This window comes from Dipodomys spectabilis, unplaced genomic scaffold (assembly GCF_019054845.1).
Source record: "Dipodomys spectabilis isolate Male_0828 unplaced genomic scaffold, ASM1905484v1 ptg000095l, whole genome shotgun sequence".
In the NCBI taxonomy this organism is placed as follows: Eukaryota; Metazoa; Chordata; class Mammalia; order Rodentia; family Heteromyidae; genus Dipodomys; species Dipodomys spectabilis.
Window position 1 is genome coordinate 23,607,191 of NW_024870772.1, and position 24,782 is coordinate 23,631,972.

At 41.2% G+C, this 24,782-nt stretch overlaps 1 protein-coding gene across 4 annotated transcripts in view; it reads right to left on the bottom strand.

Moving 5' to 3' along the window:
* Window positions 1-7,359: 7,359 nt before the first annotated feature.
* Window positions 7,360-24,782, bottom strand: part of Rcbtb2 (RCC1 and BTB domain containing protein 2) — a 35,858-nt gene continuing 18,435 nt past the window's right edge. For 3 of the 4 annotated variants that reach the window (XM_042685578.1, XM_042685577.1, XM_042685576.1), the window contains 7 exons: window positions 23,545-23,687; window positions 20,488-20,553; window positions 15,944-16,134; window positions 15,012-15,138; window positions 12,651-12,790; window positions 9,586-9,716; window positions 7,360-7,716 (listed from right to left, as the gene is read on the bottom strand). In XM_042685578.1, coding sequence (XP_042541512.1) covers window positions 7,576-7,716; window positions 9,586-9,716; window positions 12,651-12,790; window positions 15,012-15,138; window positions 15,944-16,134; window positions 20,488-20,553; window positions 23,545-23,687 — 939 coding nt within the window. In that variant the 3' untranslated portion in view covers window positions 7,360-7,575. The remainder of the gene's footprint in view (window positions 7,717-9,585; window positions 9,717-12,650; window positions 12,791-15,011; window positions 15,139-15,943; window positions 16,135-20,487; window positions 20,554-23,544; window positions 23,688-24,782) is intronic. The other variant, XM_042685575.1, reaches the window with a different exon arrangement.

The window sequence follows — 24,782 nt, forward strand, 5'->3', positions numbered from 1 at the left end:
ATAGAAAGTTGGGCTAGTGCCATGGCTCAAGTAGTAGAGTGCTTGCCTGAGGTCTGAGGTTCAATCTCCAGAAACAAGAAAAGGAAAATCTAGAATTCAAAAAACCAAATGCTTCTTTGTGCCACATCTGCCTGCCTGCCTGCCTGTCTGCCTGCCTGCCTGCCTTCCTTCCTTCCTTCTTTCCTTCCTTCCTTCCTTCCTTCCTTCCTTCCTTCCTTCCTACCTCCCTTCTTCCCTCCTTCCTCTTGAACTTGGTATCTGATGCTTGCTTTCACTCATTGGCTTGTGTCTACAACCTGAGCCATGCCTCCAACCCCTGCTGTCACAAATTATGTTGATGTCTAAATAGGCATGCATCCTTCTATGGTCTTGATCTCACATACTGGGAATATTCATATTTCTCTGTAGAAATGGAAGCAAATTTGATTTCTGGATATTATATATCATCTGTCTTACTATTTATTTAGTGGTGGTACTGGAGTTTGAACTCCAGGCTTAGGTTTGGTGGGCAAGTCTTTACCTCCACACCTCCAACCCCATACCATCATTTATAACATAAAAAAACAAACACTGAAATGTATTCAGCACTATGGATTTGAATTTACATAATTTCTCAAAACAGAGCTGTTCCTTCTGGAACAGAAATGTTTGCTACTGAAGGGAGAAAGGCAAAGAGGACAAGATGAAAAGTTGCATCTCAATAGGCTGTACTCCTGTTCATGATCTTACATGAAATGTATCACTTAGATTAAGTAAAAATCAAGGAGCTTCCAGGTGCTGGTGGCTCCTGCCTGTAATCCTAACTGAAGTCTAGAGGAACTTGATTTGAAGCCAGCCCAGAAAAAGGTTTTAAGATGCCATTTCACAATACCTAACAAAAAGCTGGGCTGTAGGCATGGCTCCAGTGATAGAGCATTAGCCAAGTAGGCCAAGCAAGTACAAGGCTCTGAGTTAATACCCCAGTCCCAGCAAAGGAAAAACCAAAGAGCCTAATGCTATCACCAAACATTTGTAGTCTAAATTACAAAAAAGTTCATCACTTATGGTAATCTATTTAGCATCCCAATGATTTAAATGTTATAATAACTTATAATAGAGACATTATTACATATAATAATATAGGATTGTATTGTACTTAAAGGATTATGTTATAGGATTATAAATAATAAAGGAGACATCCAAAATCATACATTTATTTTTCATTAAAAATTTTGGCACAAATGGATGAAGGTGTAACTCTTTTTACCTTCTAGTTCTATTATGTGGATAGTTTCATGAACCCTAGCCTTTAGAAGCATATTTATGTTCCTTTGTTTTGGGGCCAATATAGTATATACAGTATGAGTTAAGAGTCAGTAGACTTTTCCTTTGGATTCAGTAGTTTTTAAAGGGCATCTTGAAACGTTACCTCTAGAAAAACTGTACTAAGCTTCTGCCACAAATACCTTCTTCAGTAGAAACAGCATGGTGTCATAATTTGAACTTTAAGTGCCCTCCCCCCACCCCATCCTGGTAGAAGCTTGGTGCGGAGTAACACCACTGTGAGGTGGAGAAACCAGTGTTAGGGCCTGTTGGGAGGTTCTTTAGTCATGGGGACATATCCTTAAAGGCCCCATAGGACACCTCCCCCCCCACACACACACCTTCCGGTCTCCTTTTCTTTTTCTTTGTTCATGACATAAGCAGTTTGCTTCGCAGTAAACTCTACCATGATACAACACCCTCACAGAGGCCCAGAGAGATCTTGGACTGGAATCTACAGAACTGTGAGCCAAAACAAACCTGTTCTCTTTATATGGTAGCCCTCACATATTACAAAATAGAAATAAGATGCTGAATTATACATATGAGAATAGCATGGATAATGTGTACAGGATTAAAACAAACTTTTAAGTTGGGATAACCATCTATTTTTTTTGTTTTTTTTGTGTTTTTTGGTCGGTCGTGGGACTTGAACTCTGGGCCTGGGCGCTATCCCTCAGCAATTCAGCTCAAGGCGAGAGCGCTCTACCACTTGAGCTACAGTGCCACTTCTGGTTTTCTAGTGGTTTATTGGAGATAAGAGTCTCACGGACTTTCCTGCCCAGGCTGGCTTTGAACTGCGATCCTCAGATCTCAGCTTCCTGAGTAGCTAGGATTACAGGCATGAGCCACCGGTGCCCGGCTTCATCCATGTTTATAAATCTTTTTGCATGGGACTATACTTAAATATTAGTATTGACATTCTTATTAGACAGTCCAATATTTACTTCCTAAAGTGAAAATGTTACAATTGTTAAATGAAGTTACCGAGAAAATCTGTAGGATGTATGTTGCTATGTTTTGACAAAGACTGAATTTTTGAGTGTATGTGCCAGTACTCGGACCTGAATTCAGAACCTTATGCTCTTGCTTTGTTACTTTACTCAAGGCTGGTACTCTACCACTTTAGCCACACCTCCACTTCTTGCTCTTTGGTGGTTAGTCAGAGATAACCGTATTGGATTTGTCTGTGCAGGCTGGCTTCAAACTTCAGCCCTCAGATCTGAGCCTCCCAATTAGCTAAGATTACAGGCATAAGCCACCAGTACCCAGCTTAAGACTGAATTAAAAATAATAGTAAGATGCCAATGTTCACCTGAGAGCTGGAGCTCACACCTGTAATCCTACCTCCTGCCGGTGTGGGGTGGGGAGGGAGAATATTAGGAGGATCCCACTGCCAGTTTCAGGCATCCTGGGCAAAAGTTTTCTTAACCAATAGTTGGGTACAGTGGTGCACACCTTTCATAAACAGGATTGTGGAGCAGGAAAGCCTTACAAAAAGCAAGACCCTGTCACCCTCCTGTAACAGGAGCAAAGAGGCTGGAGGCATGAGTCAAGCAGTACAGTACCTGCCTAACAATTACAAATCCCTGAGTTCCAACCCTGCTACTGCAACATTTCTTTAAAAATTATTTAGTTCCCTTTCTCTTTATAATTCAACCCTACAGTCTGGATGATAGTACATTAAAGTAGCTGTAAACTAAACAGCACAATTTAATATGCTTTAACTTTGCTTTTAAAAATGAATCAAGCCAGGCTCCAGTGACTCATGCCTGAATAATCGAAAACTACTCAGGAAGCTGAGATCTTAGGATCACAGTTCAAAGCCAGCCCAGGCAGGAAAGTGAGAGATTCTTTAATTAATTACAGAAAAGCCGGAAACACTACTTCAGGCTCAAGTGGCCAAATGCTAGCCTTGAGCAAAATGATCATAGGGACAGCACCTAGGCCCAGAGTTCAAGGCCCAGGCAAGCAAAAAAAAAAAAAAAAAATCAAATAACTACCTTCACAAACTTCTACAGGTGGGGATTAGCACCTGTGTACATTAGGTGTGCAATATACACCTGTGTATATTGCACTCTTGACGTGGGAGCAAGAAAGAGAAAAAAAACTTAAGAGCTTAGAGCTTAAGAGGAGCTTGTATAAAAGAAAAGACCCAGTCAAGATCAGTCATTTCTGATATGATATCATTATCAAAATGTCCCTTTCTCTCCACCTACCACTAATAAGCAGAGTGATTTTCTGAGGCTTTCCACTCACTCATCTGTCAGAAGGAAATAAAGGAAGGAAATATGTTGCTTTCCCATATAAGTGTCAACAGCAAGCCTATGAAAACTAGAAAGAAAAATCTGGTTTGTTTTTTTTTTTTAGATAAAGTATCCACACCCAGACCACATGTCATCTCTCAAGCTGCTCTAAAATTAGTACTTCCTTGTTGTTTGGAGCCACGAGTTTTAAGAGCTAAACCACTTCTTTTCCTTGGTTAAACAAAAAACTAATTTAGGGAGCTTCTTAAACATACTCAACTAGAATACTCAAAGCTATATTCTGTATAGATTATGTTGTATACAGATAAGCATTAAGATAACAGTGCCCCCTACTTAAAGCTTAGGCAAAAAATAAAAAATTGACAGGTACAACCTGTACGGTAAGAGTGCTCACTGTGGAGTTTGGTACAGGGCAGTTCATTCCCCTTTGAATGTTTCAATTTTTACATGGAACAAACTCATAAAATAAAAAGGCATGAGAACTTAAGAAGATCTGATTGGAAATAGGCAGGAAAAGGAACCTAATGTTTCTGAAGATGCATGAAGCTGTAAAGGCCAAGTCTATTCAAGCTAGCATAAGAGGTTGAAGAATAAAGATCAAATAAATGAAGATCATGGTTGTCTTAATGGCTAGAAATGATGGCTATTAGTCCTTCCCACGTCGAAATGTTTCTTTGTTTGATAAAATAAAAAGTGAAGACAAGTGTGTGGCTCTTTAAAGAAAATAAGAATATACAGTGCCAGATCCTGAGGCACAGATCCTAGGCGAACTTAAAAAGACATTGTCTTGCTGGGCACCATGGCTCACACCTGTAATCCTAGCTACTCAGAAGGCTGATATCTGAGGATCGTGATTCAAAGCCAGCCCAGGCAGGAAAGTCCGTGAGACTCTTATTTCCAATTAACCACCAGAAAACTGGAAGTGGCACTGTGGCTCAAGTGGTAGAGCACTCACCTTGAGCTGAAGAGCTGAGAGACAGCATGTAGGCCCAGAGTTCAAGCCCCATGACCAACAACAACAAAAAAGATTTTGTCTCAAAATAAAAATAAAAATGGTACCTGTGGCTCATGCCTATAATCCTAGCTACTCAGGAGGCAGATCTGAGGATCATGGTTCAAAGCTAGCCTAGGCAGAAGAGCCCATGAGACTTATCTCCAATTAACCACTAAAAGCCAGAAGTGGTCATGTGACTCAAGTAGTAAAGCAGCTGGCTTGTGCAAAAAAGCTCAAGGATAGTGCCCAGCCTGAGTTCAAGCCCTAGGACCAGCACCTAAAAAAAAAAAAAAAAAAAAAAAATAGGGCTGGGGATGTTAGCTCAGTGGTAGAATTCTTGCCTAGCAGTCATGGACTCTGGTTTGCCTCATCACACACACACACACACACACACACACACACACACACACACACACACACACACACACACACACACACCTTCAGACACAAGAGTCTGATTTTGAACTAGAGTTACCCATGTTCTTTGCCTCTACTGCATACAAAAAAAAAAAGGACAATTTGTCAAAAACTAAACTTCCCAAAAGTAATCTCAAGAGAATGAGACCAATCACAGACTGAGAGAAAATCATTGCAGAAGATATATCTGATAAATTTACCCAAAATATAAAAAGAACTCTTCACATTTAACAACAGAAAAACAGCTCAGTTTTTTAAATGGCAGAAAACCTAACTAGACATCAAGAAGATACAAAAATATCAAAAAATCATATGAAAAGACACTGTCATGTCATCACAGAGGTTAAAATGATGACATACTCATACATACTATTAAGACTGCTCAGTCAGCAGCACTGATAACATCAAATGCCAGTGTGGCTGTAGAACAACAGGAACTCTTCTTCATTGTTGGCAGGAATACAACAGCCCAGACCCATTGAATTTACACCTTGCGTGAATCTTAATGTAAACTATGGCCATACAGTGATCACAACAGATAAAGTGTACCACTCTGGAGAGGGAAGCTGATAATGGGGAAGACCATGCATGTATGGGGATGGGGTAAAGGAACAATCTCTTTTCTTTCCTGTTCTGCTGCAAACTCTGAAAAAAAAAATCTTTAATAGAGTTCTCATTAATAAAGAGTAAAGGCAACAGTATAGATAGTAATTAGATTGTTTATAAGTAAGTTATGTTTTAGTGTAGGCTTTGCTCTGAGACCTTATCTAAACAGCTGCTTTTTTTGGGGGGGGGGGCTTGACCTCTGTGCTGGGCGCTATTCATCAGCTTTTCAGCTCAAGGCAAGCATTCTACCACTTGAGCCATAGTGCCACTTCTGGTCTTCTGAGTGGTTTATTGGAGATAAGAGCCTCACAGGCTTTCCTGCCCGGGCTAACTTTGAACCGTGACCCTCAGATCTCAGCCTTCTGGGATTACAGGCATGAACCACCAATGCCCGGCTAAACAGCTGTTTTTAAAAAACAATGGATTTGTTAGGTGCTGGTGGCTTACACCTGCAACTGTAGCTACTCACAAAGCTGAGATTTGAGGATCATGGTTTGAAGCCAGCCCAGGGAGGAAAGCCTGTGGGACTCTTATCTCCAATTAACTACCAAAAAAGCTGGAAGTAGAGTGCTAGCCTTGATCACAAATGTTCAGGGACCTTGCCCAGGCCCCAGAGTTCAAGCCCCAGGACTGGCATGTGCGTGCACGTGCAAACATGCAAACACACACACACAGACTTAACATACATTGATGAGAGAGATGCAGTTGACAATTTATGTTTGCTGTTTCTTAAAAAAGCACATGAGTTCTAATACTGCAAATAAGCACTTTATTATCAAATAGTTGGGCATTAAAACAAGATTTCTAATTCCTAAATGGATTTCTTTACACAGCATCTTTCTGTGAGACACAAATTACAAAATCTGACACTACATCCAGTTTCACATTTGCAATTGGGTAACTTGATCTAAAATTATAAATCTCTTTCATTCTTAATGCTAAAATTGTATTAATGCCAGGTTAAGAAACCTGGTTTTTACTGATAGTGATATAAAAATCCACTATAAGAAAAAAATCATTTGTGGGACTGGGAAGATGGCTCAGTGGTAGAGCGTTTGCCTTGCATGCATGAGGCCCTGGGTTCGATTCCCCAGCACCACATAAGCAAAAAGAAAAAAAGCCAGAAGTGGTGCTGTGGCTCAAGTGGTAGAGCACTAGCCTTGAGCTGAAAAGCTGAGGGACAGCGCCCAGGCCCAGAGTTCAGGCCCCACAACCTGACCAAAAAAAAAAAAGAATAAGAAAAAAATCATTTGTACTTACAGAGGCGGAACCCCTTTAACACAAAGAAAAAAATGAAGGACTTTATGCAATTATGTAAGGTGGATGAGACCAGAAGAAACATTCATTCACAGATAATACTTTCATATTCAGTAATCCCATGTGAGAAATAAATGACTCAGAGTAAACAGAAAATTAAAATTAGCCCTTAGGCCTTTTTGAATTCCAATTATTGCTCTAAATTAGTCACTACTCCTCAGAATGATGCTCCAGAATATAAGCCTCAATAATTAAGACTGTTTTAGAATTTATTTTGTATAACTCCTTCATTTAGCCTTCCACAGATTTATAATTAACTGAGTGGCTACCATACCCCACGCATGGTATGGTGGCTGAAATAGGATAATGACAGCATTCCTTGTCTAGCTACCCTTTAAGCAGCTGAATAATGGAACATATGGCCAAGATACCATAAGTACGAATTCACCAAATGTATCCAACTTAAGTGACTCAAAAGAAGAAATGGTAAATATATAAGACATTTTCCTTTTTTCCTGTGTATAATCACATCTGATCAGGGCACTGGATGCTCTCTATGTAAACTTCAGATTTAGGTAGATGGAGAAGACTACCATCCTGATGACACAAGAATTCATCTGGTTGTAGCTCATCATAAATGCTGTCCATTAAGAACTTTTTTTTCTTTTTCTTTTCTTTTTTATTTGCAGGAAGAAAGGAAATGCTCAAAAACTCCCTTCTTGTAGGTGGGAATTAATTTTTAAAGGCTCCAACTCTGCTAGCTTTGCTGATGAAGTTCTTCAGGAGATCATGATCCATTTCTGCAAAACCTGAAGTCTGTGTTACTACAGTCAGATGGTTTATGCAAAACCTGAAGCAGAATTCTTCCAGATCCTAGAAACAACAAAAACAGCAGTAACAAACTCATATATCCCAATGCAATGCAACATGGCAAGATTGCTCAAACAAGGAAATACTGGTGCAACAATACTGTACCTAAAGAACAGTTACAAAAACTATAGTAGCACGGGCTAAAGTATATAAAATAGTATGGACTCAAGACTGTAAAAACACAAATAATACAAAGTGAAATGTTCAAGTTCCTTTAACCAATGCAAAGAATCTGACTTTTTTCCAAAGAAAGCTCAATTATTCAGTACCTGTTTTGAATGATAGCACTTGTAACTATTCTTTCCATGTTCAATATGTATTAAAAGTACTGCATCCCCATTTCTGTTCCCTTAAGCCCTTTAAATTTTCTACCTATAAAGACTTTGTAGAAGAAAAGGTGGGAGCTATAACAAATAGCATTGCTGGAGCCACGCGCCAGTGGCTCATATTTGTAACCCTAGCTACTCAGGAGGCTGATATAAGAATTGAGGTTATAAACCAGCTGCCCTGATAGGAAAGCCCATGAGCTCTTATCGTCAATTAAGTATCAAAAAGCCAGAAGTTGAGGTGTAGTTCAAGTGGTAGAATATTAGCCTTAAGCACAAAAGCTCAAGGACAACACCCAGGCCCTGAGTTCAAGCCCTAGGACTGGCACCAAAAAGAGAAAGAGAAAAAAGTAATGCCAGGAAAATACTTTCCTTTTATAAGAGGACACTGCTGCTTTTCCTTTTCAAGACGACAGAGTAGAATGGATAGATTTTACCATGCTACACATACCTTCAGTAATCTTAACTAGGGGGTAGCTCAGTGGTATTGTGTAAGCTGAGCATTTTCAGGGTGCTGAGTTCAATCCCAGACATCAAAATAATATCAGGTATATCTCAAGCTATAATTGTATGTGTATATATATATATATATATATATATATATATATACATATATATGTATATATATATATAATATGTAAAATTATAGTATTTATTTTTTGTACTGCTAGGGATTGAACTAAGGCCCTTGTGTATGATAGGTATGTAATCTACCAATGAGCAACACTCTCATACCAGCAGATGTAGTTATTTTTCCCTCCTGGGGAAAATTAAGATTAGCCTGATGAACCCCAATAAGCCTCAGAACCTGGGCTATTCAGTCATCAGATCCAGCACAAGATGTGACAGCCCAGTCTATTTTTAAAGCTCCTTCTCTATGTTGCTAAAGCTAATTTTTTTAAACCCTAAGTAACTTCCTAGCAATCATATAAACACATTTCACACTCTCCTGTTTTCTTCTTTAGATACATATAAACTATGGCAAATGCTGATAACAAAACAGCAGTATAATAGAAAAGCTGTGGATGCTGACAGTCATGTCAATGGGCCCATGAACCTCGAATACATTTATCTTTAGGAAAAGAAACAAACTACAGGAAGAAAAGCTACTCAGTACAGACAAGCAAGCTGCTAAAAGTCACATTGGCAGTGTGATATATTCCAAGCTCTGGATATATTCCAATCTCAGAGAAGAAATGGGAAATTCACATACACTTCTGACACTGTGGCTTGTCATTACACATAAAAATGTGTTTTGCTGATATATGCTAACTATCCCAAAATACACTTAAAAATCATACAGTTTGACTTGAAGTTTAGAAATGAAATGTTTGCATATAGCATACAAAAGTGCACTGAAAGATATGTCTCTTTGACTGAATTTTGCAGAGTCTCTGCCTTTGATGACCATCCTAATAGACACTTTATTTCTACTACTTTTATTGTTTAGTTTTCTTTCGTGTTGCATCTTTAATCTCCTAGTTTCTTTTAGTTTAGGGAACTTCTGTTGTGTCCAGGTCAGCTAGGGAAGGCTGCTTTGTCTCACCTGGGCATCGTATTTCACAGCAGTGGAGAGCAGAGCAATGGCATTCTCCTCACAGATTCCTTGCTTGATAGTTTGTTGGCAGAGTTTTTTCAAGTGATTTTCTCTATAAAATGTGGCCAAATCTAGCAATCCTGGTGGGAAGAAGTGCTTATTAAGATGTGCTAGGGAGGCATGTCAAGCATCCTGATTGAAACTCACTTAACCGTGTGACACTTGGTAGAGTGCTGTGTAAACAGACTACCCCTGATTTACACTTGGGGAGTGCAGCTCCCCTAAGATGGTGGCAGGACTGAGCAAATAAGCTGTAAGAAAAACAGGAGCAAAGTGAAGATGCTTTAATAATTTCCTGGGGGGAGGGCTGGAAGAACATGCATATGCTTATGTTAATAACAAGCCCCCTGAATTGTAACTGTCTCCTCCCAGATGTGGCCCATCAGCGATCATGCTGTGCTAGAGTCCATCCTTTAAAAAGGAAAGTGGCTGAGGATGTGGCTCCATGGCGTAGTGCATGTGCTTAACATGCTCAGAGTCCTGGGTTGAATCCCCAGCACCAAAGAAATAGAAGAGAAACTTTTTTCATTGAGAGCATGTCTGCCTCCTGTAACTGCCCCATCTCTCTACTCCTCTCTATTGTAAAACTCCTAGAGGGCTGTCTACATCTGCTGGCTCTTATCTCTGATTCTGTCCTCAAAAGGCCAGTCCAAACAAAAGCCTACCCCCACCACTCATGAAGTCCCTCTGTAGGGCCAAACCTAAGGTTCAGTCTCTGTTTTCCTCTTATGCAAAGCTCACATTGAATTGGATGTGTGTGATGATACTTCATATCACCCTCTGCTCTTGTTTATGTTTTTCTTCTCCTTTATTGGGGACTACCAAATTCCCTGGTTGGGCCATTGTACCCAACTTCCACAGCATTCAGACTCAGATACTTATTTGATTATTTCAGCAAGTGAGCTCCAGTCTCCGTTTTAAATATCATCTATACCTTTCTGAACATCACCTTTATAATAACAATAACAATAAAAATAAATAAATACTATGTGCAGATGCAGATGGGCCCAGAGGTAATACATGTCACCAGTTTCAAATAGTTTGATGGAGACTGAGTTCATCTATCCTAATGAACAATACGATAGCTCCTCATCAGCAATGGTCAACTAACATTGGAAGATCCTATTGGTTTTCAGATATTGCCCTCTAAATCTTTATTAGAAGGTTTTAATTAGCAGAGAGAAAGTTATTGATGAGTAAGTGCTCTTGAGGATATATGGCCTCTACCCTTGAATGAGTGGAGCTCCAGCCCTGGCACCCAGTGGCCAGACACTCTTGACTGATACCTATGCCAGGTCTACAGTTAGTCCTGGGTTGCCACCTGATCAATAGATTGCCTGGCTCTTGCTTACTAGAATATTGTCAAATCCTCAAGTTCCCCTTTCATGCAGAGGGTTGAGCTTTCCAGCGTGCCTGAAAGAAGAAGCTGGTATTTCATTATTGTTAAGCTATTAATTGTGCTTGTATTTGGCTCCTAATAAGTTTTGTCCATGTGGTAGAATCTGATCAGAAACCCTCCTTCATTATAACATGGCTAATAGAAAAAAATTAAGGCAGACCTAGGGCTCACTGAATCTTTCTGAAACCTGTGAATTAATGAATTGTTTGGAATCAGTTCCCCCCAACACTGAAATTCACACCAGCAACCCCAAATTCTAGACTCAATTGATACAGTCCACCTGAAGAGAAACCTGCCTGGATCCCAGGCTCTGCCCCTCCTCCATGTATCCTCTTGTCACAAGAACCCCAGGCCTTGCAGCTCACACTTCGGATATGTGGAAACCCATAGGGCCTGAGGTTTCCTCCCTCTGACAACTACACCACCAGTGTGCAACCCCAGATGTGGCCCAGAATCGGGATGAGCTAAGTTTGGACATGCAGGCTGCAGGGCCTGCACAGTCCTTGTTATGCAGGATGTAGCTGCAATCTAGAGGCCAGAGGTCTGTCCTTCCTGTACCACTGCATTCTAGCACAACCCCAAACCACAGTGCTGCCTTTAGTACAGGATGGATAGTTGAGGTTTACCGTAAGTTTTTAGATAGACAATATAGATGGCTATTGGGACTATTCCCCTTGTTATGGTGGGCCTACCAAAAAGCAAGGAAAAAATTATTTAAAAATTCAAATAAAATAAAAATGTCCCTGAGATGTTAATTACTTCTTTAACCTTTCAGACTGCAAACTGAATTGCTCTATACCTCCTTCATCTTGGCTGATAACACTTGCCCTAATCCAACTATGCAAGCCAAATACCTCAGCAAAGTTAATCCTTCTCCTGCCACAAGACATTCCATCAGTAAATCTCACCAGCCTCATCTTCAAAACATATCCAGAATCTGATCTCTTCTCAACATCTCCACTGCTACATCCTCTAAAACCCAGAGCCCACCATTTCTCACCTTAACAATTAAAATTACTGACCTTTTACAAACAGATCACATCTCTTCCATAGCAAAGCTGATAGTTGTTACCCTCTATACACCTATACACATGTACACACACACTCATGCATGCGTGCACACACACACACACACACACACACACACACACACACACACACCATATTCTGCCCTTGCTCCAAATCATAGAATGTTTGGCTATGTCATGGACATCTGGATATTCCCACTTTCCCAGTCTCCTGTGCAAGCAGGTATGGCCTAACTGCTCTAGTCCACTAGCCAAGGCTCTTCTTTCGTTCCTCCATCCTGCTACCTGTGATATTCCAGTGATAGTTTGATATTCCACTGACCTCTCTCTACCCAGGAAACCTTTTTTGTGAAATAACAACAATGGCATAGTTTAGGTTCATAGCATGGGGATGGGATGGACCTCAGTGGTAAAGCTTGCATGAGATTGTGGGTTCCCTCCTACCCACCCTCCATAAAAAAGAGTTTGAAGTCAACACACAGAAAAGAACTTCCTCTGACTACCCTCACTGTTATTTTCTTTTAGGCTCTATGGAAACCACCTGTCAACATTTTGCCAGTTTCTTGGTAAAATTCTTGGGCAGTTACCTACTGCCTCCTCAGGAGGAAGGCTGATGCTGTCTGTATATAAGTACTCCAGGAAGGCTCGGTACACAGGATAGGAAAATTCACTCATTTCTACAATATCATCCTCGTTGTCTTCCAAGGAAGAACGAAAATGCTCACACCTGAAGAAAGAAAGAAAATGGGTCTGATCAGGATTGCAGGCCAGAGCCAAAGGCTTTCCAGAGGATTACACTCTTTCTCTAAAGCTGCACACCTTCCTCTTTGTCATAATATAGACCTTGAGACTGCAAATGCTTAGTCTCAGGGTGGCATACTGGAAGATGGCAGACCCTTTAAGAGGTAGGGTAGATATGAAGGACATATTCTCGAGGAGTACTGTAGGACCCAATCCCATTTCTCCTTCTTTGTTCTCTGTGCATAATTGTTCTTGCCATGATATGCTACCATACAACAGGCCCAAAACAATGAGGCCAGTCGATCACTTATTGGCACCCCCAAACTATGAGGCAAATAAGTCTTTTTAGCTAGACATATAGCAGATGCCTAGCATGTGTGGGTTCAATCTCTAGAAGTAACTACTAAGCCTATTGTTAGTGGTTCATTGTCTCAGCTATTTTGTTACAGTGATAGAAAACTGACTAAGCTAACATCCTTGCCTTGGCTCTTCACTTTCTCTGCTGGCCTGAAGTTTTTCATCATTTATTCAACAAGGCTGCAAATGCAAACTACTATTGCTGTGCGTGGTCAGGGAAGCTGCCTCTTATGTGTGCTGCTGAAGATGGCATCTTTCTCATAACATCCCTACTGAAATAAGGAAGGTTGATAAAGATGAGCTAATGTATTTCTTGTGATCCGTATCACAAGATACAGTGAACTGTGTTGCCTAAAAGTTCTTGTATTGAACTCAAACCTCCCAAGTAGTTAGTTAAAATAGGTCATTGTAGTTTGCCCTACTCCAATATTACTGGTGTCCTTACAAAAAGAGGAAATCTGGACACAATCCACACACTGTGGATGATCTGAGGCAAACTGTCACATGAACAGAAATGCCAGAGATTGTCACAAACTATTAGAAGCCAGAAAAGGGAATGGGGCAGATCCTCCCTCCCAGCCTCATTTAAAAATCATACTTCTGACAACTCAGACTTCCAGCCTCCGGAAGTGTCAGAGCTATTTCTATGTTGTACAGAAAAGTGGTCCACCTGCTGCCTCAATTAAGGCTTATGTGCTACGATGGTGAGAGTGAATTCATGAGCCACAGCCTGACCTTATGAAAGAGGAATTTGAGGCTGAAAGGTCATTTCAAGTCTGTGAATAATATATAGAGAATTTAAATATCAATTATGCAACAATATGATGAATTTCAAAATTATTATGCCAAGAGGGAAAAAAGCTGGGCACAAAAGAAGGCATATGGTATCACTTAGTTTCTATAAGTCTCTAGAATATGTAAGTAATTTGTGGTAGAGAAAGAGCATGGGATGCCCAGGCTGGGGCCAACAGGCTCATCTTGGTGGCAGAACTCTTCCAGGTCTAGATGTCTGGAGGTGGGGCCACAGTCTCACAGGTGTGCACAAAAGTCATCCAACACGCATCTGAAATGGATACTACTCATTGTTCATAAATTAAACCAACACCTGTGATTGTAAACATCTCTATGCTGCCGTCATCCAGACCTTGTTCTGACTGAACACGTGCTGCCATGGGCTGAGCTCAGTCTCCTGGCAGGGAAGATAACTTAGGTCAACACTCTTGACAAGCATAAAGCACATTTACCCACTGGCAGCTGGCTACTCTGTAATGCCGAGGTGGACAGAACCTTCTCTAGACCCTGAGGAATGACCACAGCACTGTTTCCCCACCATGCACCCAGCACCGTCACAGTGACCAGCAGTACTTCCTGTTTCCCAAATCCTGCTTCCCATAGTTGCACTGTGCTCCCAGAGGCAAAGAACACTTTTTCATAAACATTGAAGTGCCACAACAACTCTTCTCTCAATTCTATGCTAGTATAAGCATTAATAAAAATTAATTACTAGCCGGGTGCTAGTGGCTCACACCTGTAATCCTAGCTTCTCAGGAAGCTGAGATCTAGGATTGCAACATGAAGTCAGCCCAGTCGCGAAAGTCCATGAGACTCTTATCTCCAATTAACTACCAGAAAACCAAAATAGAGCTGTGGCTCAAAGTAGTAAAGCACCAGTCAAGAGCAAAAAAAATCTCAGGAATAGCACCCAGGCCCTGAGCTCAAGACCCATAACCAATATATGAATAAATACATGAATAAATAAATAAAATTACTGAAGTGTTCAGCAGTCCCTTGGACAAGGAAATAACTGTTGAATGGACTGATGTTAATTCTCAAAATAAATGATCCCTTACCTAATTTTGAGAAGGACTTTGTGTGTATAAATGTATTTTCCATCAACCAGAAACTTGAGGTCTGCAGTGTCTGGGTTGTCAAATTCTCTCCTCAATGACTCAGCAACTGTGAGGTGGTCATCAGGTTCTAAGAAAGCAACACAAGGGTTCTAGGCTCAGCCACAGCTACATGACCCTGTCCACAGGCTCACACCTATAGACCTCGACGAGGCCTAGCTCTTCCAACATTCACAAAATGCTGATTTGCTAAATAACTGACCAACTGAGCAATGCTTTCTCATGAAATATGGATTCACATTTCTGCAATCCATAAAGATTAAAAAAAATCACACCTATTTGCTTATGAGTCTTACCAAAACACCAAGTAAGTCCCAATCTGCTTCACTAATTTTGAATGAAATAATAAAATGGTTGAATGAATAGCCTAGCTAAAAAAATATGTGTAGGCAGGCACCAGTGGCTCACGCCTATAATCCTAGCTACTTAGGAGGCTGAGATCTGAGGATCCCAGTTCAAAGCCAGCCCAGCCAGAAAAGTCCCCATGAGACTCTTATCTCCAATTAACCACTCCGAAACTGGAAGTGGAGCTGTGACAAAAAATGGTAGAGTGCTAGCCTTGAGCAAAAGAGCTCAGGGACACTACCCAGGCCCTGAGTTCAAGCCCTACCACCACCCCACCCCACCCGCCAAAAAAATGTATCTCTGTGTGTACATTAAACTAAAAAAGCAAACAAATAAAATTACTTCTAATTTAGTGTTAGTGGTGTTTCCTGATGATTTTAAGAAAAGTAACCAACTTCTCTTTCACAGGAACCCATTAGAAGGAAATGAATCTGAACCCTGCCCCCAAGGAAATCCTGATACCAAAATGAAAGCATTAGGTTTTCTTCCTGGTTTTTAGGCCATGTGGCAATGGACAGAGACCAACTCACCCACAGAGAGGAGGCGCCAAGTGACAGCCGGGGTGGCGAAGCACGCAAACACGTCGTCTGTGCAGGAGAAGTGGGTGAGGTGAGGGAGGATGACGGACTGGCCCCGGCACTGGCCCCACATGTACACGTGCCCACCCTGGGTCTTGGCCGCAGACGTGTGAGTGGAGTGACAGGCTGCAATCTCTATGACCCTAAATTCACAAGCAAACACCACAGAAATACAGTAAGCAACAGGAAAGCCAGACTGTCTCTTAAACTTAACTTGAGAGAAGCAGGTCTAAGAAGAGAGAGAGAGGAAAAAAAAAAAGGAGCAAAACAAGACTTGGCAGCTCACCTCCTAAATTTTCAGGCATCAAACACTGGAGCTACATTTTAATGACATTTATAACTCATCTGTTTTAAGGATCTGTTTATTATTCCTGCAATCCAGTAGGCCTATAAAAAATACACACTATCCCATTCCGAAATTCAAGTACAAGCAAGTCAAGTGGACATCAAAAAGAAAAGGATGATTTCGTTCTTTTTTTCACTCTTAAAACATTACTAGGGGGCTAGAAATGTGGCTTAGTGGTAGAGTGCTTGCCTAGCTTGCATGAAGCCCTCGGTTCAATTCCTCAGACTCACATAAACAGAAAAAGCCAGATGTAGCACTGTGGCTCAAGTGGTAGAGTGTTAAACTTGAGCAAAAGAAGTTCAGGGAGCCCTGAGTTCAAGCCCCAAGACTGGCAAAAACAACAACAACAAAAAAAAACAAAACATTACTTGGTAGTTAATAAAGACATCGACTATCATGGTTTAGGGTGAACAATTACATATTTTAGTCATAACTTTGCCATTTTGAGCTGGAGATGTGACTCAGTGGTAGAGTTCATGGCCCTGGATTCAATCCTCAGCTCAAAAAGATAAATTTCACCTAATTTGAGATTAAAGAGAGTATGCAGAGTCACCCCAACTCCCTCTGATTGCATAAATTCAGTACATTTTTTGTTCTGGTTTTGGTTTTGTTTTGGGGATGCTGAGGATGAAATCCAGGACTAAGTCAACTATAGCCAGACAGTAGTTTCCTGGGCTGACTCAGTGAAGACCCTCCTACTTAAGTTCTTGAGTGAAGGAGACATTGTTGTGAGAACACTTCCTAATGGAAAACATTGTCCTATTGATCAAGAAACAATTTCTTTTCTGTACAACTAAGCTACTACTCAATTTGAAAGACAGTAACTCTTTCTCTGACCCTAAGTAAGCTCGCAGTTTCCAGGAACCTCAGAGATGGGTTCAGCACTTCATAGTGGCCTTTGAATTCTCTCATGTGCCACTTCCTCCAGAACAGCAAGTTCCCAAGCAATGCTCTTCTTTCTAAGTGTTTCTATCAGCCTGGTCATTGGCCAGACACAGTCCTTATCTATGACACCTACAGTCTCCCTGGGCTCAGGCCGTAGATTGTCTCTCTCCTTAGCCCCAAGTCACACCAAACTGGCAGCTAGCAATCCTCCTGAGACCTCACACCCACCAAGACTGAGAGCTGACAGTAAGGCTGTGCAGAACTTGGCTTCCTCTTCAGTGCTGCCTTCACTCAAATCACGTTGGTTACATAGCATGTGTTCTGGCCCCTTGAAGTTTACATTCGTGGCTACCATGCTTGTTCAGAACAGCAATGTTTCCTTTTTCCTCTGCCTTACAAACCTTACCTGTCTTGTGAGGCCTTGAGTGAGATGCTCACCTAAGCAATTATAGCATTTTCCGTCTATGCCACTCCAGTTTGGCCTTCATTTATTTTCATGTGTGTATAAGGTTCACCTTTTGGTCTCAGATTACAAGATCTCATCAGGCCTGATCACTGGCTTATCCTCCTAGATCTCTAAGCATATAATACAGTACCTTAGTAAATGCAACTTACAGGCTTTGACTGGCTAACCAGGGAAGATTCTACAACTTAGGGCAGCTGAGGGTTGGGCAACACCTCACTGGCCAAGGGCAGCAGTGGGAGGGGCTATGCCCTCCCCTGCCTCCTCAAGATGTTTCCCAATAGGAGGAAAATTGTTCAACACAACCTGGAGGCTGAGGTGTTGGCTCGCCTCACAAGCTTGACACATAGTGTCTTCATGGCCAGCACAAACAATTTCACTGACTTATTAGAGGACAGCTCTCAGCTCTTCAATACCCAGTAGTACTAGAGGGAAAGAGACCATGAAGTACCACAGTGGAGAACCTGGAATTCAGGTTTGAATCCCAGCCCTGCCTTAAAACTGAGAGGCAGAAGGGAGAACTCTTAGGTCTGGAAGCCTCAGTTCATTACACTTCAGGATTGGCATGGGAGTTCAAATAAATGCTAAGTGTCAAGCACAGTGTGTAGTGTACAAGTGACATAAGATTTTTCTTAATGTTCTTAATACAGTCAAGGACAAAATTACAATGATTTACTTTAATGATCTTAATTGGCTTCATTTTCAACTCTAGAATCAGAGAACATTTCCTTCCATGAAACGGAAGGAGCATTCCAATGGGCTGAGCAACCGTGATTGGTTACATAGGCAGAGAAGGGCTAATGGAAGGCAGCCGGAAACACAGTCACTGTCCTTGTAAAACAGGAACCCAGAGATTGAACTGTGAGGAAATGACTGACTAGCTGGCATCAGGCTACCTCAGGTTACCTTTCTGCATTAAAGACTAAGGACAGGGAATGTCACTCTTATGTGAGTTAAAATGAGTCTGCTTAAGAACTTTTGTTATCTCTCTAATCCTGATTTCTCAGAAAATCAGATAAACAATTGAGTTCCAGCTCTTCGATGGGAAATTTAACATAAGAAAGTCCATTTTGATTTTTAGTCCAGTATAGGGAGCCCGAGTGCAGAGGTTTGGTCCGAATCAATGGGCCTCTGGTAGTTTTTAACTTAGCACTCTCATTGCTCAGCATTTCAAGTGACAGATGCCTCTCCAAGAAGGTACAGTATTTTGAACGACCAAATTCTCTAAAACAGTCCTTTTCTGACATGATCATGGCTGGGTTAGTCAACTGGCTCCAACTTCCACTCTGCAAAGAAGCCTTGACCCAAAGGAAAATGGTCCATACTATTTGGCTTCCCAATAAGCATACTCATCAACAAATAAAGCAAAGGGAAGAAGGAAGAAGAGGAAACTTATCTACTCAAAGGTAACTACATCCCCTGCTCCTGTCTACTTCTTGACAAGCAAACCTGAAGGAAATAGCGCCAGTCCTCTGGGATGGTCTGAGCTAGACAGGACATGGGCTCAAGCTAATTAATTTCAATCTTAGAATCAGTTTTATCCTCTTTTCAGAGGGAGGGGAAAGCAGGCACAGGCAGGGGATAAGATAAGGTGATCTCATGGGTTTGTGGTACAGAAGAAATGAAATGAGGTACCCAGCAGAGTGGAGCATTTAAAAAAAAAAAAAAAACACTTCTTGAGGTACTAAAAGGAAGAGACCTGGGGAGCTCACTGGGTCCCAGAGGCTTTGGACTTGTCAGAAATGGACCAAGAACCTGTAAGGCTGAGAAGTGAGTGAGCCACCATGTAGGCAGAGGGCAGACATAGTGAGACTGGAGAGAGGCACACACTACAAGTGCTCCTAACAGAGTACATCTAGGGGCAGCAAGCCATGTCTTACAAAGAACTATGCTGTCTTATACCCAGGGGCCAGGTGTGGGCCAGGCTGACCCCAGCAACTGCTAGAAGAACAATGAATTCTGTCTTGATCTCAAGTGGTAGGCAAACGGGAAACAGCTTTGTGAATGGGGTAGTAAGGGAGAAAAGTGGTGTTCTGAGAAGTATCCCTCTGGCAACAATGAGAAAGATAGTCTGAAAGGGAGAGAAAGGATAGTGGGAGGCTAGCTAATAGAGGCCAATCTCATTCAAGCCATGTCACCACGGAGGAATCAGGGTAGCTTGCATTTCCAAGGACAGGACCCGAAGATGGCCCCAGGAGAATATATCTAGGAAAAGCCCAGCCTCATGGTACTGAGGGAGGCTCAAATAATACTGGCCTGGCCTGGTACTGCTGTGGGCTCAGCATACAGAGTTACACAAGAAATAAAAGAAAGAAAAGGTCATGAATACTTAACCAGTCCGTGGTAAAGCTGTGTGGTGCTGGGCAATCCCAACAATCTTTCCTTAAGCACTGGTGAGCTGCACATGCTCTCTTCCTATCTGAGCCCTTTCATAATAACCTACAAAGCACAGACTGTTACTTTTATTTGAATTATTTCTGTGCACTCAGAGACCGGGTTAAAAAAACATCTGGCTCCCTTTTTCTTGATAATATTCTACAAAAAAATGCCACTAACTGGAACACAAGAGTGCCCTGTACAAAACAATCCAACTGAGAAAAGCAACAAAATTTAGTCTCTGTGTTCCCTTCTGAAGTGTCTGTCATTAGACACTTAGTCTATCATTAGTCCTTCATCTATGAAGGACTACAGTCACTAAAGCAGCTGGTGATCTGGGCCGGACTTGGGCAGGCAGAGCAGAGGAGGGAGGTGAGGAGGGAATACTGACACTGGCTGCCCAAGGCACGGCCTTGAGACATTTACCTGGCACACCTCGCTCCACAAGGGAAGTCAGGGGTGGGGTGTGGGCCGGGCTGACCGCAGCAGCTGCTACATAGGAACAAGAGTAGAGAGAGTTTAGTGGGTATCTTCAGGTCTGGGCTTGGAACCCAAGCAAACTGCCATAAAACCTTCTCTGTGCCTTGGGTCATTTTTTAAATTAATGTGTACCAAACAGCCATAAAGGGCAGGGTCAGTAGTGAAATATGAACTCAGAGCTTCATGCTTGTTGGGCAGGTACTAAGTCACTTGGGTCCTTTTTTGCTCTAGTTATCTTTTAGATAAGGTCTTGCTTTTTGCCTAGGCTAGCGTGGACCACAATCCTCCTCTTTATGATTCCCACTAAAAGTGGGAACAATTCAATGTAGATGAAGTCTCCCTTTTCTCTTTGGGGAGCTGGTAACTAAGAACTAAAGACCTGTTCTTGACCCACCTCAAGTGCAATTGTATTCCTCACTAGCCAGACTCCCATAGGGGACCTGGAAGAGTCAGAGGAAGGTTCCTGAGGAAGAACTCATAACCTATGTGCAAGGTTCAGCCACTAAAATGGGTGGAGAATGCAGAACAAATCCTAGCACCTGTGATAGGCCGAACAGACACTGAGCAAGCTCAGAAACACTACCACCCCAAAGCAAGCCTATAAAAGTAAGGCAGTCAGAAACATCTCTCATTCATCCATGATTTTTTTTTCTGTCAAAATAATGTTAATATAGACACAGCAAATGCACAGATGCATAGCTGGCTCCATCTTTACAATTTAAAAACAACTGCAGTTTTAAAAGACAGAAAGGCATAGTGTGTGGTACCCAGTGGCTCAAACCTGTAATCTTGGCTGCTTAGAGGCAAACACCTGGGAATCAGTTTCAAGAACTATATGGGGAAGAAAGCAAGATACTACCTAACAAAAAAAAAAAAAGAAAGAAAGAAAAGGAAAAGAAAACAGAAAAAAGAAAAAAAGGGTGGGGCATATCTTAAGTTGATCACCTGAGGAAGCTCTAAGTTCAGTACCCCAAGCGTGTGTTTGTGCGCGCACACACACACACACACACACAGGCAACAGAAACTCTCAAAGTCCCCAACTTGGTACTCAGGTCATTGTTAGTCCCTGTTTCTGTTCGTTCTCTCATAAACTGTCTGTCCCCCAGGAACTGGTCAGAAGACCTAGACTTGTGTTCTATACCAGGGACCAATAGACAACATGAGCAAATCACCGGGGTGGCGGTGAGGGTGGGGGTAGAGTAGTAAAATCAGACTATAAGCCAGGGATGCAGGAACTAAAGTTGTTAAGTATAAATGCACCATAAAAAGCAGGAATGTGAAAAAAAAAAGTAGGAATGTGTATGCCATGTAAATCATTGTTTTGATGTCCAAGCTGTCTTCATATGATTTTTCAACACTTTGTTGATCAGGCTAACTACTAATTGTCCCACTAACTGGACTGGTGGTGTGTTCATTCAAGACTGTGTGTTTTGTGTGTCCTTCCTAAGTAGTTCTGAATACCTTTACAAAACAAGCAAACCACAACTCTGTAGGCATTCCTGAGCCAGTTCATCCTTCCACTGTCCCCCATCTCCAATTTTAAGATTTTAAGGGTCTAATTCTAAGACTTTGGGTGGAAAAAAAAAACACCTTTTTTTAGGACCTATTCAATAAAAGCTCAATACAGTTCACCAAGTTCACAATAGGCAAATGAAAACTGAGGTGGCTAAGAAATGACAATTTGGCTCTTTAACTGTTACATATTCCAACAGAAAAAATCTAATATATGGTGTACAAATGCTAATCAATTTATCTTTATTTTTATTACTTTGTGCTAGCCCCAGGGCTTGAACTCAAGGCCTAGGAGCTGTCACTGAGTATTTGTGCTTAAGGCTGGTAATTTGCCACTTAAGCCAGCTCCACTTCCAACTTTTTTAGGGGTTAACTGAAGATAAGAGTCTCACAGACTTTCTTGCCTGGACTGACCTTGAAGTGCAATCCTCATATGTTAGCTTCCTGTGTAGCTAGGATTAAAGATGAGAGCCACTAGTGCCCAGTTTCTCATGTTTGTTTTAAATCAAATATAATAAAAATGACACGTGAAATATAAATAAGAACAGTGGTATTAGTTTCTACAATGACTACAACGCTAGTTTAAAAGAAAAATAAAATGTTTTTACTTCATACTACTGTGTCTTGAAATGAGTGAAGGGATAGGGACATGGCTCAAGTGGCAGAACTTTTGCCTAGAAAGCTCAAGGACTTGGGTTCAATCCCTCATAGAAAGGAAGAGAGGGAGGGAGGGAGAAACAGAGGGGGGGGGGGAGAAAGGGAGAAACAGAGAGAAGAAGGAAAGGAAAGGGGAAGGAAGAGGGGAAAGAGAAAGAAAGGAGGGAGGGAGGGAGGAGGGAGAGAGAACAAATTAAAAGCTAAGAAAAAGAAAAGAAAAAAAGAATGAGTGAAAAGGCAATATGGTCATTCTTATGAAATCCAGTAGGCTTTCAAAAATATTAGGATTATCTAGAAACAACTTCCATATTTGTAAATTACCTAACATAACCCTGTACACCAGAAAGGACTTTTTTCCTAACCATTTTACTCTTTCTCATAGTGATAGCTTGAGAGTTAAAGTATCAAAATAATGTTTCATCTGCACCTGGCAAATTTTACAAGTAAGTGAGGACTGTTATAGGAAGCTGAGGACTGGCTTCATATCTCATCAAGGTACCAAAGACAGACTTCAAATGTTGTCAACTTCCCTTTTAGTATGAAAATCTCCAAAGAGGAAAAAAGAGTAATTTGTGATATGAATGTGGAATGGCTATTGTGGGTTTAGTCGTAACAGCTCACATAACTGAGGTTAGCTATTAGAGGAACAGGTGAAAAGAAAACATTTAACATACAACAACCTCCCCAACCATTCCCAATCAACTTTTAAAAAAGGAATACTCTGGACAAATAGTCTAGTGCTAGCAGTAAAGTTCCTACAATCCTTTGTTGTGATTTTTGAGTCTTCTTTAACTTAACAGAGCACTGGGGTAAGTTTGAAAATGCAAACATTACCTGTCCTTCTCCACAACGACAGGGGTAGGATAGGACTGGTTACTTTTATTGCCAGTGCCCAACTGGCCATAAGAATTTGCACCCCAAGCATACACTTGACCTTCATCTGTTAATACTAATGTGTGTGCGTAGCCACAGGCAACCTGTGGAGACAAAAAAACAAACCCTCTCAAGATTGTAAATAAAAGGAAACATCTCACTATTTCTAAAAAGTAGGTTAAGAATGAAAATGGAACAAGAGGGGGAGGCAGCCTGCCCATAAACAAACATTAAGCTAACCAATACTCTTGCATATAGGCACAGGCTCCCTGAGAGGCTGGAACTTCAGGAAAGACATGGGTGAGTCCTTCTGACTTCTCAGCCTGGATCACTGGCTCTCGTGAGGCATTCCTTATGCTCCAGGAAACTCACAGTTGGGAGCTGAATGTAAGAGAGACATTCTTTTTCTCTAACAGTTAAAGTAAATACATAAAATAATGGAGACGAATAGAAACATATAAGTATTCTCAAGATCAGGGTTTGAAGCCAGGCACCGGTGGCTCACGCCTGTGATTCTAGCTGCTCAGGAGGCTGAGATCTGAGGATCACGGTTCAAAACCATCCCGGGCAGGAAACTCTGTGAGACTCTTATCTCCAATAAACAACCAGAAAACTGGAAGTGGTGCTGTGGCTCTTCAGCCAGCTGAAGAGCCCAGGGACAGCGCCCAGACCCAGAGTTTAAGCCCCACGACCGACCAAAAAAAAAAAAAGAGATCGGGGTTTGGGGTATTTTCCTATTTATGTACAGGTATAGAGATGCACCACAAATTTTTTAATGATATTGTCTATTCAGCTTTCCATCTTCATTCTTTCTATCATCACACAAGGTACCCTCTCTCCTCTTTCATTATTCTTTCTAAACATCCTATCATCCAGAGTTGGCATAACTTATCTTATCATTAACATACTATTTGATTAGTAAATTATACTATATCTATTGCTTTTTATGAATCATTTTATAGTAATTATTAATGAATATTAATTGTACATACTAATGGACTTCAATTTGACTCTTACCTAATTCTGTAAGAAATGTTCTCTTGAGTTCCTGAGGACAATTCTCTAGGAGTAGAATTATAGGTCAGAGGGAATTTTTTTAAGTCTCTTGATACAAGAGACTACCAAAGATTCTTCAGGAAAGGTTGTCACAATTGATAGTCCCAAATAAGAGTCCCTAGATATAAAATAACCCACAAAAA